Source organism: Ranitomeya variabilis, chromosome 7 (genome assembly GCF_051348905.1).
Source record: "Ranitomeya variabilis isolate aRanVar5 chromosome 7, aRanVar5.hap1, whole genome shotgun sequence".
Classification (NCBI taxonomy): domain Eukaryota; kingdom Metazoa; phylum Chordata; class Amphibia; order Anura; family Dendrobatidae; genus Ranitomeya; species Ranitomeya variabilis.
This window is the reverse complement of record NC_135238.1, coordinates 17,403,487-17,419,510: the sequence shown is the minus strand read 5'-3', so window position 1 is coordinate 17,419,510 and position 16,024 is coordinate 17,403,487. Positions and strand designations below refer to the sequence as shown.

Below are 16,024 nucleotides of genomic sequence, written 5' to 3'. Positions count from 1 at the left end.
TAGGTCAATTACCTATAGTTACCTTCAGTCGCGGTGATGCGCCCCCTGCAGGTTGTCCTCATGAACTGCAGCCTGGGAACTTTTTCCCACGCTCCAGGTCATATGAGGACATCCACCAGGGGGCGCATCACCGCGACTGAAGGTAACTATAGGTAATTGACCTACATTTCCTTCATTCGCCGAGCACAGCTGCATTAGCAGGGCTCCTGCTTGTAAAATATTTTAACCCCTTCAGATGGATTACCTCGTGGGACGTGACGGTTCATCAGAGGGTATGTATATTGTGGGTTTATTATTTTGCCAAGCGAGGGTCTTAGGTGGATTGAGAGAGCAATAAAATATTAAAACAACCTGTGTGTTTATTTCATTAAAATAATTTTTAATAATGTGTGTGTGTGTTTTTTAACCCTTTCAGACAATTGGATTAATAATGGATAGGTGACATAATTGACGCCTCTCCATTATTAATCTGGCTTAATGTCACCTTACAATAGCAAGGTGGCATTAACCCTTCATTACCCCATATCCCACCGCTACACGGGAGTGGGAAGAGAGTGGCCAAGTGCCAGAATAGGCGCATCTTCCAGATGTGCCTTTTCTGGGGTGGCTGGGGGCAGATGTTTGTAGCCAGGGGGGGCCAATAACCATGGACCCTCTCCTGGCTATTAATATCTGCCCTCAGTCACTGGCTTTACCATTCTGGCGGAGAAAATTGCGCGGGAGCCCACGCCGTTTTTTTCCGCCATTTAACCCTTTATTTTAGCAGCTACAGCGCCCAAATTTTGCACATACACACTACTAACATTAGTAGTGTGGAATATGCAAAAAAAAGGGGGATATGAGATGGTTTACTGTATGTAATCATGTCTCATATCCTGTCGGGTTGGGGAAGAAGAAATGAGAAGCCGGCAATTGAATTACCGGCTTTTCACAGATATCGCGCTGAACTAAATCTAAATACAGAATATTATATATATATATATATATATATATATATATATATATATATATATATATATATATATATATATATATATATATATATATATATATATATATATATATACTCTGTATATATGTTTTCCCGAACATTTGAGCACATAAATCCATTAGATGTCGGTTCTGCAAGCCTGCGAGACAATATCGCAGTACGGATGCCATGCGCAAAATACGCTGACACACCCTGCCTACGGATCACTATTTTGGGAACATTTCTCTGTATTACAGCCGTATTACGGCCGTAAAAAACGGACTGTATTGTCTTACGCCGAGTGTGACTCCAGCCTAAGCATGAAGAACAGAAAGGAGAAGAGAACTGTCTGAGGACTTGAGAACCAAAATTGTTAAAAAAATATAAATAATCTCAAGGTTACAAGTCCATCTCCAGAGATCTTGATGTTCCCGTGTCCATTGTGAAAACATAATCACGAAGTTTACAACCCATGGCACTGTAGATAATCTTCCTGGATGTGGACAGCAGAAATTTTTTTTATGAAAGGTTACAATGCAGGATATTGCGGATGGTGGATGAGCAGCTCCAATCAAGTTCCAAAGAAATTCAAGATGTCCTGCAGTATCATGGTGTATCAGTGTCAGTGCGAACTATCCATCAACATGTGAATGAAATGAAATGCTATGGCAGGAGCCCCAGGAGGACCTCACTGCTGACACAGACATAAAATGCCAGACTGAAGTTTGCCTATGTATGTGACTAGGCCAAAATCCATCTCGGAAAGCATCTTTTGGACAGATGAGACCAAGATAGAGCTTTTTGGTAAAGCACATCATTCCACTGTTTACCGAAAACAGAATGTAGCCTACAAAGAAAAAAAAAAAAAACACAGTACCTACAGTCAAATATGCTGGAGGTTCAAAGATATTTTGCTTCCTCTGGCACTGGGGGCCTTGACTGTGTGCAAGGCATCGTAAAATATAAAGATTACCAAAGGATTTTGGGTCGCAATGTAATTCTCAGTGTCAGAAAGTTGGGTTTTAATCCTAGGTCATGGGTCTTCCAGCAGGGCAATGACCCCAAAAATACTTCAAGAGGCTCCCAGAAATGGATGGAAACAAAGTGCTGGAGAGTCCTGAAGTGGCAGCAATGAGTCCAGATCCAAACCCGATTGATGACCTGTGGAGAAATCCTACAATTGGGAGAAGGAGTCTTCACATATTAGAGACCTGGAGGAGTTTACAAAAGAATAGTGTTCCAAAATTCCAGGTAAGAGGTGTAAGAAGCTTGTTGATGGTTATAGGAAGCAATTGATTTCAGTGATTTATTCCAAAGGGTGCTTGATATCCCTGAATGAAATATTCCAGTGGCAAATCTTTATTCATTACATTGTGGAATGTGTTGAGAACAATAAAACATAAAAATGATCAATGTAAATCAAAATGAATATCCCATAGAGGTCTGGATTTGGAATGATACTCAAATTCAAAGGAGAAAATGAAATTACAGGCTGATCCAACTTCAGTGGAAATGACAAGGAAATGATGCATGAGGAGAACATCCGCTGCCCCATCAGGACCACTGCAGAGAGGACATACAGGAACGTGGAGGCCACACACACTGCTGAGCATCATTTCCCTTGATTTTCCACATTGCTTTTGAGTATCATTCCAAATCCAGACCTCCATGGGATATTAATCGTGATTTTTTACATTGATCATTATTATGTTTTATTGTTCTCAACACATTCCACTACGTAATGAATAAAGATTTGCAACTGGAATATTTCATTCAGTAATATCTAGGATGTGGGATTTTAGTGTTCCCTTTATTTTTTGAGCTATATATAGGTGTATTGGGGGAACTGCCAGTTATGCAAGTTCCTTTAATACCAGTGAAGCGTCATGAAACGTTTTTTTTTTTTCCAACATCTCCTCCGGTCACGTCACCTTGTGTAATTTTGACAGGTGACCCACAATGGCCCCGAGGTGTATCACAGATGTGTCACTAGTAAAACAATGGGGGGGAGGGGAGATGTTTATTGCCAGATACTCATCTGACAGTCACATGAGAGGAAAAGCAGAAAAAAAAACAAAAAACAAACAAAACAGGTTTTCCCAAGAGAATTCAGGATCATTTGCAACTGAAAGAACAGAAAAGACCAGTACACAAACATAAAAAATGCAATACCTGTCTGGCATATTACAATGAGGGCGTACATATATAAAAGTCTAAATCTAGAAAATAAATATGTGTTTTGTGATTATTGGAAGTGTCACCTGCATTTTCATTGTATTTTCCCCCTTAAATATTAATGGTCTCATGTATCAATTAATCCTGTTGTCCATGGCAACCAATCAGGGGCCACATTTCGCATATGTAAGGACGTAGGACTCCCCATGTTGTGCGATTTTCTGGATGGACAATTCCTTTAAGAAATGAGTCGAGCTATGTGACGGCATTTACTAGTTATATGTGTTACTAGTAAAGACATTTATGTTAAAGGTAACTCACGGCTCACCGCACTGTGCAATCATTTAGAGCAGAACCCAGCCAAGAATTGTAAATCTGGAAGCTGAGATACGAGGTGCTGTTTGCAGGGTTCTCATAGTACAGGGCGGCCCGTGACCTATTAAAGGGGGTGATCCCTTGAACAACAGCGATCGGGAGATCGGGTCTCCAGCAGCGATCGGGAGATCGGGTCTCCAGCAGCGATCGGGAGATCGGGTCTCCAGCAGCGATCGGGAGATCGGGTCTCCAGCAGCGATCGGGAGATCGGGTCTCCAGCAGCGATCGGGAGATCGGGTCTCCAGCAGCGATCGGGAGATCGGGTCTCCAGCAGCGATCGGGAGATCGGGTCTCCAGCAGCGATCGGGAGATCGGGTCTCCAGCAGCGATCGGGAGATCGGGTCTCCAGCAGCGATCGGGAGATCGGGTCTCCAGCAGCGATCGGGAGATCGGGTCTCCAGCAGCGATCGGGAGATCGGGTCTCCAGCAGCGATCGGGAGATCGGGTCTCCAGCAGCGATCGGGAGATCGGGTCTCCAGCAGCGATCGGGAGATCGGGTCTCCAGCAGCGATCGGGAGATCGGGTCTCCAGCAGCGATCGGGAGATCGGGTCTCCAGCAGCGATCGGGAGATCGGGTCTCCAGCAGCGATCGGGAGATCGGGTCTCCAGCAGCGATCGGGAGATCGGGTCTCCAGCAGCGATCGGGAGATCGGGTCTCCAGCAGCGATCGGGAGATCGGGTCTCCAGCAGCGATCGGGAGATCGGGTCTCCAGCAGCGATCGGGAGATCGGGTCTCCAGCAGCGATCGGGAGATCGGGTCTCCAGCAGCGATCGGGAGATCGGGTCTCCAGCAGCGATCGGGAGATCGGGTCTCCAGCAGCGATCGGGAGATCGGGTCTCCAGCAGCAATCAGGTCTCCAGCAGCGATCAGGAGATCGGGTCTCCAGCAGCGATCAGGTCTCCAGCAGCGATCAGGAGATCGGGTCTCCAGCAGCGATCAAGAGATCGGGTCTCCAGCAGCGATCAGGAGATTGGGTCTCCAGCAGCGATCAGGTCTCCAGCAGCGATCGGGAGATCGGGTCTCCAGCAGCGATCAGGTCTCCAGAAGCGATCAGGAGATCGGGTCTCCAGCAGCGATCAGGTCTCCAGCAGCGATCAGGAGATCGGGTCTGTTGTGAATTTGCTTTTTGCTCCCTCTAGTGGTTACTAGTTTTTTGACTCTGGTTTTTCTGTCATTCCTTTTATCCGCACCTGGGTCGTTAGTTAGGGGTGTTGCTATATAAGCTCCCTGGACCTTCAGTTCAATGCCTGGCAACGTAGTTATCAGAGCTAGTCTGCTGTGCTCTTGTCTACTGATCCTGGTTCCAGTTATATCAGCTAAGTCTGCCTTTTGCTTTTTGCTATTTGTTTTGGTTTTTGTATTTTTGTCCAGCTTGTTCCAAATCTATATCCTGACCTTTGCTGGAAGCTCTAGGGGGCTGGTGTTCTCCCCCCGGACCGTTAGACGGTTCGGGGGTTCTTGAATTTCCAGTGTGGATTTTGATAGGGTTTTTGTTGACCATATAAGTTACCTTTCTTTATTCTGCTATCAGTAAGCGGGCCTCTCTGTGCTAAACCTGGTTCATTTCTGTGTTTGTCATTTCCTCTTACCTCACCGTCATTATTTGTGGGGGGCTTCTATCCAGCTTTGGGGTCCCCTTCTCTGGAGGCAAGAAAGGTCTATGTTTTCCTCTACTAGGGGTAGCTAGATTCTCCGGCTGGCGCGTGTCATCTAGAATCAACGTAGGAATGATCCCCGGCTACTTCTAGTGTTGGCGTTAGGAGTAGATATATGGTCAACCCAGTTACCACTGCCCTATGAGCTGGATTTTTGTATTCTGCAGACTTCCACGTTCCTCTGAGACCCTCGCCATTGGGGTCATAACAGTTTGCCAGGCCGGTATTAAATGTTTAATGCATTGCAGAAGAGGGATTATAAGAAAGAAGATTCTGAGTTTTTTTTTTTTTTTTTCTTTTTCCCCTTTACCTCAGAGTGGCTATGCTTGCTGCAGACATGAATGTCCAGACCTTGATTACAAGTGTGGACCAGCTGGCTACTCGTGTGCAGGGCATACAAGACTATGTTATCAGAAATCCTAGGTCAGAACCTAAAATACCGATTCCTGAACTGTTTTCCGGAGACAGGTTTAAGTTTAGGAATTTCGTGAATAATTGTAAATTGTTTTTGTCCCTGAGACCCTGTTCATCTGGAGACTCTGCTCAGCAAGTAAAAATTGTTATTTCGTTCTTACGGGGCGACCCTCAGGATTGGGCTTTTTCGCTGGCGCCAGGAGATCCGGCATTGGCTGATCTTGATGCGTTTTTTCTGGCGCTCGGTTTACTTTATGAGGAACCCAATCTTGAGATTCAGGCAGAAAAGGCCTTGCTGGCTATGTCTCAGGGGCAGGACGAGGCTGAAGTGTATTGCCAAAAATTTCGGAAATGGTCCGTGCTGACACATTGGAACGAGTGTGCACTGGCCGCTAATTTTAGAAATGGCCTTTCTGAAGCCATTAAGAATGTTATGGTGGGTTTTCCCATTCCCGCAGGTCTGAATGATACTATGGCACTGGCTATTCAAATTGACCGGCGGTTGCGGGAGCGCAAAACCGCAAATTCCCTCATGTTGTTGTCTGAACAGACACCTGATGTGATGCAATGTGATAGAAAAACCGCAAATTCCCTCATGGTGTTGTCTGAACAGACACCTGATTTAATGCAATGTGATAGAATCCTGACTAGAAATGAGCGGAAAATTCATAGACGCCGGAATGGCTTGTGCTACTACTGTGGTGATTCTACACATGTTATCTCAGCATGCTCTAAACGTATAGCTAAGGTTGTTAGTCCTGTCACCGTTGGTAATTTGCAACCTAAGTTTATTCTGTCTGTAACTTTGATTTGCTCACTGTCGTCTTATCCTGTCATGGCGTTTGTAGATTCAGGTGCTGCCCTGAGTCTCATGGATCTCTCATTTGCTAAGCGCTGTGGATTTACTCTTGAACCATTAGAAAATCCTATTCCTCTTAGGGGTATTGATGCTACACCATTGGCAGCAAATAAACCGCAGTATTGGACTCAGGTTACCATGTGCATGACTCCTGAACACCGCGAGGTGATACGTTTCCTGGTTTTACATAAAATGCATGATTTGGTTGTTTTAGGGCTGCCATGGTTACAGACCCATAATCCAGTCCTGGACTGGAAGGCTATGTCAGTCTCAAGTTGGGGCTGTCGTGGTATTCATGAGGATTCCCTGCCTGTGTCTATTGCTTCTTCTACGCCTTCGGAAGTTCCGGAGTATTTGTCTGATTATCAGGATGTCTTCAGTGAGTCTGAGTCCAGTGCACTGCCTCCTCATAGGGACTGTGACTGTGCTATAGATTTGATCCCAGGCAGTAAATTTCCTAAGGGAAGACTGTTTAATCTGTCGGTACCTGAACATACCGCTATGCGTTCATATATCAAGGAGTCTCTGGAGAAAGGACATATTCGTCCGTCTTCTTCCCCTCTTGGTGCGGGATTCTTTTTTGTGGCAAAAAAGGACGGATCTTTGAGACCTTGTATTGATTATCGGCTTTTAAATAAGATCACTGTCAAATTTCAGTATCCTTTACCGCTGTTGTCTGACTTGTTTGCCCGGATTAAGGGTGCCAAGTGGTTCACCAAGATAGACCTTCGTGGTGCGTACAACCTTGTGCGCATTAAGCAAGGTGATGAATGGAAAACCGCATTGAATACGCCCGAAGGTCATTTTGAGTACTTGGTGATGCCTTTTGGGCTCTCCAATGCGCCTTCAGTTTTTCAGTCCTTTATGCATGACATTTTCCGGAAGTATCTGGATAAATTTTTGATTGTTTATCTGGATGATATTTTGTTTTTTTCTGATAATTGGGATTCGCATGTGGAGCAGGTCAGGTTGGTCTTTAAAATTTTGCGTGAAAATTCTTTGTTTGTCAAGGGCTCAAAGTGTCTCTTTGGTGTACAGAAGGTTCCCTTTTTGGGGTTCATTTTTTCCCCTTCTGCTGTGGAGATGGACCCAGTCAAGGTCCGAGCTATTCTTGATTGGACTCAGCCCTCGTCAGTTAAGAGTCTTCAGAAGTTCTTGGGCTTCGCTAACTTCTACCGTCGTTTTATCGCTAATTTTTCTAGCATTGTGAAACCTTTGACGGATATGACCAAGAAGGGCTCCGATGTAGCTAACTGGGCTCCTGCTGCCGTGGAGGCTTTCCAGGAGTTGAAACGCCGGTTTACTTCGGCGCCTGTTTTGTGCCAGCCTGACGTCTCACTTCCCTTTCAGGTTGAGGTGGATGCTTCGGAGATTGGGGCAGGGGCCGTTTTGTCGCAGAGAGGCCCTGGTTGCTCTGTTATGAAACCTTGTGCCTTTTTCTCTAGGAAGTTTTCGCCTGCCGAGCGAAATTATGATGTGGGCAATCGGGAGTTGTTGGCCATGAAATGGGCATTTGAGGAGTGGCGTCATTGGCTCGAGGGTGCTAAGCATCGTGTGGTGGTCTTGACTGATCACAAAAATCTGATGTATCTCGAGTCTGCTAAACGCCTTAATCCGAGACAGGCCCGCTGGTCATTGTTTTTCTCCCGCTTTGATTTTGTTGTCTCGTATTTACCAGGTTCAAAGAATGTGAAGGCCGATGCTCTTTCTAGGAGCTTTGTGCCTGATGCTCCTGGAGTCGCGGATCCTGTTGGTATTCTTAAAGATGGAGTTATCTTGTCAGCTATTTCTCCGGATCTGCGACGTGTGTTGCAGAGATTTCAGGCTGATAGGCCTGAGTCTTGTCCACCTGACAGACTGTTTGTCCCGGATAAGTGGACCAGCAGAGTCATTTCCGAGGTTCATTCCTCGGTGTTGGCAGGTCACCCGGGAATCTTTGGCACCAGAGATCTGGTGGCCAGGTCCTTTTGGTGGCCTTCCTTGTCAAGGGATGTGCGGTCATTTGTGCAGTCCTGTGGGACTTGTGCTCGAGCTAAGCCTTGCTGTTCTCGTGCCAGCGGTTTGCTCTTGCCCTTGCCTGTCCCGAAGAGACCTTGGACACATATCTCCATGGATTTCATTTCTGATCTTCCGCTATCTCAGGGCATGTCCGTTATCTGGGTGATATGTGATCGCTTCTCCAAGATGGTCCATTTGGTTCCTTTGCCTAAGCTGCCTTCCTCTTCCGATCTGGTTCCTGTGTTTTTCCAGAACGTGGTTCGTTTGCACGGCATCCCTGAGAATATTGTGTCAGACAGAGGATCCCAGTTCGTTTCCAGGTTCTGGCGATCCTTTTGTAGTAGGATGGGCATTGATTTGTCGTTTTCGTCTGCTTTCCATCCTCAGACTAATGGACAGACGGAGCGAACCAATCAGACTTTGGAGGCTTATTTGAGGTGTTTTGTCTCTGCTGATCAGGACGATTGGGTGACATTCTTGCCGTTGGCTGAGTTTGCCCTTAATAATCGGGCTAGTTCCGCCACCTTGGTTTCGCCTTTTTTTCTGCAACTCTGGTTTCCATCCTCGCTTTTCTTCGGGGCATGTGGAGCCTTCTGACTGTCCTGGGGTGGATTCTGTGGTGGATAGGTTGCAGCAGATCTGGAATCATGTGGTGGACAATTTGAAGTTGTCACAGGAGAAGGCTCAGCGCTTTGCCAACCGCCGCCGCGGTGTGGGTCCCCGACTACGCGTTGGGGATTTGGTATGGCTTTCTTCCCGCTTTGTTCCTATGAAGGTCTCCTCTCCCAAATTTAAACCTCGTTTTATTGGGCCTTACAAGATATTGGAAATCCTTAATCCTGTATCTTTTCGTCTGGATCTTCCTGTGTCGTTTGCTATTCACAATGTATTTCATAGGTCCTTGTTGCGGCGGTACATTGTGCCTGTAGTTCCTTCTGCTGAGCCTCCTGCTCCGGTGTTGGTTGAGGGCGAGTTGGAGTACGTGGTGGAGAAGATCTTGGATTCTCGCCTCTCCAGGCGGAGGCTTCAGTACCTGGTCAAGTGGAAGGGCTATGGTCAGGAGGATAATTCCTGGGTGGTCGCCTCTGATGTTCATGCGGCCGATTTAGTTCGTGCCTTTCATGCCGCTCGTCCTGATCGCCCTGGTGGTCGTGGTGAGGGTTCGGTGACCCCTCACTAAGGGGGGGGTACTGTTGTGAATTTGCTTTTTGCTCCCTCTAGTGGTTACTAGTTTTTTGACTCTGGTTTTTCTGTCATTCCTTTTATCCGCACCTGGGTCGTTAGTTAGGGGTGTTGCTATATAAGCTCCCTGGACCTTCAGTTCAATGCCTGGCTACGTAGTTATCAGAGCTAGTCTGCTGTGCTCTTGTCTACTGATCCTGGTTCCAGTTATATCAGCTAAGTCTGCCTTTTGCTTTTTGCTATTTGTTTTGGTTTTTGTATTTTTGTCCAGCTTGTTCCAAATCTATATCCTGACCTTTGCTGGAAGCTCTAAGGGGGCTGGTGTTCTCCCCCCGGACCGTTAGACGGTTCGGGGGTTCTTGAATTTCCAGTGTGGATTTTGATAGGGTTTTTGTTGACCATATAAGTTACCTTTCTTTATTCTGCTATCAGTAAGCGGGCCTCTCTGTGCTAAACCTGGTTCATTTCTGTGTTTGTCATTTCCTCTTACCTCACCGTCATTATTTGTGGGGGGCTTCTATCCAGCTTTGGGGTCCCCTTCTCTGGAGGCAAGAAAGGTCTATGTTTTCCTCTACTAGGGGTAGCTAGATTCTCCGGCTGGCGCGTGTCATCTAGAATCAACGTAGGAATGATCCCCGGCTACTTCTAGTGTTGGCGTTAGGAGTAGATATATGGTCAACCCAGTTACCACTGCCCTATGAGCTGGATTTTTGTATTCTGCAGACTTCCACGTTCCTCTGAGACCCTCGCCATTGGGGTCATAACACGGGTCTCCAGCAGCGATCAGGTCTCCAGCAGCGATCAGGAGATCGGGTCTCCAACAGCGATCGGGAGATCGGGTCTCCAGCAGCGATCGGGACTCCAGCAGCGATCGGGAGATCGGGTCTCCAGCAGCGATCGGGAGATCGGGTCTCCAGCAGCGATCGGGAGATCGGGTCTCCAGCAGCGATCGGGAGATCGGGTCTCCAGCAGCGATCGGGAGATCGGGTCTCCAGCAGCGATCGGGAGATCGGGTCTCCAGCAGCGATCGGGAGATCGGGTCTCCAGCAGCGATCGGGAGATCGGGTCTCCAGCAGCGATCGGGAGATCGGGTCTCCAGCAGCGATCGGGAGATCGGGTCTCCAGCAGCGATCGGGAGATCGGGTCTCCAGCAGCGATCGGGAGATCGGGTCTCCAGCAGCGATCGGGAGATCGGGTCTCCAGCAGCGATCGGGAGATCGGGTCTCCAGCAGCGATCGGGAGATCGGGTCTCCAGCAGCGATCGGGAGATCGGGTCTCCAGCAGCGATCGGGAGATCGGGTCTCCAGCAGCGATCGGGAGATCGGGTCTCCAGCAGCGATCGGGAGATCGGGTCTCCAGCAGCGATCGGGAGATCGGGTCTCCAGCAGCGATCGGGAGATCGGGTCTCCAGCAGCGATCGGGAGATCGGGTCTCCAGCAGCGATCGGGAGATCGGGTCTCCAGCAGCGATCGGGAGATCGGGTCTCCAGCAGCGATCAGGTCTCCAGCAGCGATCAGGAGATCGGGTCTCCAGCAGCGATCAGGTCTCCAGCAGCGATCAGGAGATCGGGTCTCCAGCAGCGATCAGGTCTCCAGCAGCGATCAGGAGATCGGGTCTCCAGCAGCGATCAGGAGATCGGGTCTCATCACCGGCTATCGGGAGATCAGGTCTGATCACCGGCGATCTTAAGCTTCCGAAGGTTCTATAAATGTGAATACAGGTGCGGGGGCCAATTAGGGCCAAAGGCGACTTGTGTCATCATTGCGTAACATCCTCATTCTTGTGACTGAGCCATTGGCAAATCCCCATGTCACACAATGTAATCACGTACAACTAATCCTTACATGCACTTTGCCCAATAAAGGAATTTAAAGGGAAACTGACCCAACAGGTGCCACAGGGTTAGCATCCTCAAGGAAAACATGATTAACTTGCCTTTAAAGTGCACTGGTACCTGCTTATGCCAGAGAAGGTCTAGTGTGTAAATTATAACTGAAAAACAAAAAAGGTGTACCATCCCTTTAAGGATCCTACTATTTCAATAACCTGGAGATTCCTCAAATCTGGTGTCTATCTTTATTTTTATATAGCGCTAATATATCAATCAATAGACCTAACAGTGCTGGGCTACCCGTATTGGACCACGGGGTTATCAGACTTCTTGCAAAGGTTCAGACAGTCCTCTGGGATAACAGGCGCTGTCCCTTTAAATAATAGCTACGAAGGGCACAGCTGGTGACTGCAGGGCAGAGGAGCCGAGTGCCAGGGATAGCGGATAAATACCGTAATGTACCGTAATAAACAAATGGAGTATACACAGCGCCCAGGGGCATCAGTGCCGTGGATCGGACATATCTGAATATTAGGCCACTGGGAACCGCTGTTATGGCAAAAGAAGAACAGAGACTCCGTGCCCACGGGCGCCAACTCTGCTCTGTGCAACGCCTGGCCTGTGAATGCTACTCTCCAGGGGCGAGTCAGACTTCAGGATAGACGTGGGCACTACTACCCTGCCAGAACACTAGGTACCGGGGATGCCTAATGCACAGGGTTCATCATGTGCCACTTATCTGTGGTCCACAGGTCTGTGCCCACTGCCTGCACAAGTACAGTCTCCATATACAATCACAGACGACGCCACAATGCGACTGGTACAGGTGTGAAGTGACACCTGAAGCTGGAAAGCAATGTATCGACCCATGAAGATTCCCCTAGGGGGCCAGCAGGAGTATGGGGGACGGGGCATGTCAGTAGGGACAGAGACTGGGGGTACATGGGGCTCAGAACAGGGCGGGTGAAGGGAATCACGGACAACCAGGGTGGGGGCATCATGAGACTTACAGAACTTCATGGCTGGCAACTCTGTATGTGCCCTGAGTAGTGCTGGCACTGGGGGGGGGGGGCATATTATTAGAAGAATTATGGAGCTACATGGCCTGGGAGGGGTTGGCATTTCTGTACTTAGCTGCAGTAGACATGGCACCTGGGGGGTAATTCAGTATTTATCAGGTGTAGAGCTGGCACCTTGGGGGGCACAGTATGAGACTATGGTGGATACAGCTGGCACCTTGGGGGGGGGGGCACAGTATAAGACTATGGGGGATACAGCTGGCACCTTGTGTGGGGGGGGCACAGTATAAGACTATGGGGGGATACAGCTGGCACCTGGGGGGGCACAGTATAAGACTATGGGGGGATACAGCTGGCACCTTGGGGGGGGCACAGTATAAGACTATGGGGGGATACAGCTGGCACCTGGGGGGGCACAGTATAAGACTATGGGGGGGATACAGCTGGCGCCTTGGGGGGGGGGCACAGTATAGGACTATGGGGGATACAGCTGGCACCTGGGGGGCACAGTATAAGACTATGGGGGGATACAGCTGGCACCTTGGGGGGGGGGCACAGTATAAGACTATGGGGGGATACAGCTGGCACCTGGGGGGGCACAGTATAAGACTATGGGGGAATACAGCTGGCACCTGGGGGGCACAGTATAAGACTATGGCGGAATACAGCTGGCACCTTGGGGGGGGGGGCACAGTATAGGACTATGGGGGATACAGCTGGCACCTGGGTGGGCACAGTATAAGACTATGGGGGATACAGCTGGAACCTGGGGGAGGCACAGTATAAGACTATGGGGGGATACAGCTGGCACCTTGGGGGGGGCACAGTATAAGACAATGGGGGGATACAGCTGGCACCTGGGGGGCACAGTATAAGACTATGGGGGATACAGCTGGCACCTGGGGGGGGGCACAGTATAGGACTATGGGGGATACAGCTGGCACCTTGGGGGGGCACAGTATAAGACAATGGGGGGATACAGCTGGCACCTGGGGGGCACAGTATAAGACTATGGGGGATACAGCTGGCACCTGGGGGGGGGCACAGTATAGGACTATGGGGGATACAGCTGGCACCTGGGGGGCACAGTATAAGACTATGGGGGGATACAGCTGGCACCTTGGGGGGGGCACAGTATAAGACTATGGGGGGATACAGCTGGCACCTGGGGGGGCACAGTATAAGACTATGGGGGATACAGCTGGCACCTGGGGGGGGGGGCACAGCATAAGACTATGGGGGATACAGCTGGCACCTGTGTGGGGTCGGGGACAATTCTGCACTCACCCTGAGTAGAGCTGGCACTCGGGGGGCACAGGACCCCCAGGGAGATCAGCAGCAGCAGCAGTCGGGGGGCCCCCATCCTGGATCAGCTCAGCAGACACTTCCTTCCCTCTCCCACCACCATCATGGCGCTGCACAGTCAGGGCCTCCCGGTACACACATGTTCAGACCTGAGGCCGCACACAGCTGAGGCTCCGGTGCAGTACGTCCTGCTCTGAGCTCTGCCGGCCGCAGACTGAGCAGCAAACACTGCGAGACAAGTGGGACGGGCCGGAGGGGCGGAGCTACAGCGAGGGCAGGGGGCGGAGCTACAGCGAGGGCAGGGGGCGGGGCGTCGCGCGTATACAATGTTGCAATGGTGTGTCAATATCCTGCATTCCAAACCACGCCCCCAAACACTGCCTGCTCCTCCCCCTGGAGCCTTGAGCCCGCCCACTTCAGGAAGTGCCTGCTCCTCTGCTCTGTTGCTCTCAGCCGCTGGGGGCGCCACAGTAACTCTCCTCAGTCTGTAGTTTCTCATTTTAGTTTTTGTTTTCTATTTTGCAAGTTTCATAATGAGTAAAAGTGAATGCAGCGACAAGTGGCAGCGAAATGGGCGGCACGGGGTTATGCTGACACTCTGTCCTAAGGACAGGTAATCCGCAGATAAGCCCTGGACAATCCCTTTAATTCCTTTACCCCAAGGGTGGTTTGCACGTTAATGACCGGGCCAATTTTTACAATTCTGACCACTGTCCCTTTATGAGGCTATAACTCTGGAACGCTTCAACGGATCCCGGTGATTCTGACATTGTTTTCTCGTGACATATTGTACTTCATGATAGTGGTACATTTTCTTTGATATAACCTGCGTTTATTTGTGAAAAAAACGGAAATGTGGTGAAAATTTTAAAAATTTCGCAATTTTCCAACTTTGAATTTTTATGCCCTTAAATCACAGACATATGTCACACAAAATACTTAATAAGTAACATTTCCCACATCTCTACTTTACATCAGCACAATTTTGGAACCACATTTTTTTTTGTGACGGAGTTATAAGGGTTAAAAGTTGACCAGCAATTTCTCATTTTTACAACACCATTTTTTTTTAGGGACCACATCTCATTTGAAGTCATTTTGAGGGGTCTATATGATAGAAAATACCCAAGTGTGACACCATTCTAAAAACTGCACCCCTCAAGGTGCTCAAAACCACATTCAAGACGTTTATTAACCCTTCAGGTGTTTCACAGGAATTTTTGGAATGTTTAAAAAAAAAATGAACATTTAACTTTTTTTTCACAAAAAAATTACTTCAGGTCCAATTTGTTTTATTTCCCCAAGGGTAACAGGAGAAAATGGACCCCAAAAGATGTTGTACAATTTGTCCTGAGTACACCGAGACCCCATATGTAGGGGTAAACCACTGTTTGGGCGCATGACAGAGCTCGGAAGGGAAGGAGCGCCATTTGACTTTTCAATGCAAAATTGATTGGAATTGAGATGGGACGTCACGTTGCGTTTGCAGGGCCACTGATGTGCCTAAACAGTAGAAACCCCCCACAAGTGACACCATTTTGGAAAGTAGACCCCCGAAGGAACTTATCTAGATGTGTGGTGAGCACTTTGAACCCCCAAGTGCTTCACTACAGTTTATAATGTAGAGCCGTAAAAATAAAAAATCATATTTGTTTCACAAACAAATCATTGTTTAACCCCCAATTTTTTATTTTCCAAAGGGTAACAGGAGAAATTGGACGTCAAAAGTTGTTGTACAATTTGTCCTGAGCTCGCTGATACCCCATATGTTGGAGTAAATCCCTGTTTGGGCGCATGGGAGAGCTCGGAAGGGAAGGAGCGCCGTTTTACTTTTTCAGCACAGAATTGGCTGGAATTGAGATCGGACGTCATGTTGTGTTTGGAGAGCCCCTGATGTGCCTAAACATTGAAACCCCCCAATTCTAGCTCCAACCCTAACACAACACACCCCTAACCCTAATCCCAACCCCAACACACCCCTATCCTAATCCCAACCCTAACCATAAACCTAACCACACCCCTAACCCAACCGTAAACGTAATCCAAACCCTAACCCCAACTCTAGCCCCAGCCCTAACTTTAGCCCCAACCCTAACCCTAATGGGAAAATGGAAATAAATACGTTTTTTTATTTTATTATTTTCCCTAACTAAGGGGGTGACAAAAGGGGGTTTGAGTTACTATTTATAGCGGGTTTTTGTTTGGCAGCTGTCACACATTAAAAGACGCTTTTTATTGCA

At 48.4% G+C, this 16,024-nt stretch overlaps 1 protein-coding gene across 1 annotated transcript in view; it reads right to left on the bottom strand.

The window, feature by feature from the left end:
- PGAP6 (post-GPI attachment to proteins 6) overlaps positions 1–14,000 on the bottom strand; it is a 33,668-nt gene extending 19,668 nt beyond the window's left edge. The window contains exon 1 of the mRNA XM_077274279.1: positions 13,767–14,000. Coding sequence (XP_077130394.1) covers positions 13,767–13,842 — 76 coding nt within the window. The 5' untranslated portion in view covers positions 13,843–14,000. The remainder of the gene's footprint in view (positions 1–13,766) is intronic.
- Positions 14,001–16,024: the final 2,024 nt, after the last annotated feature.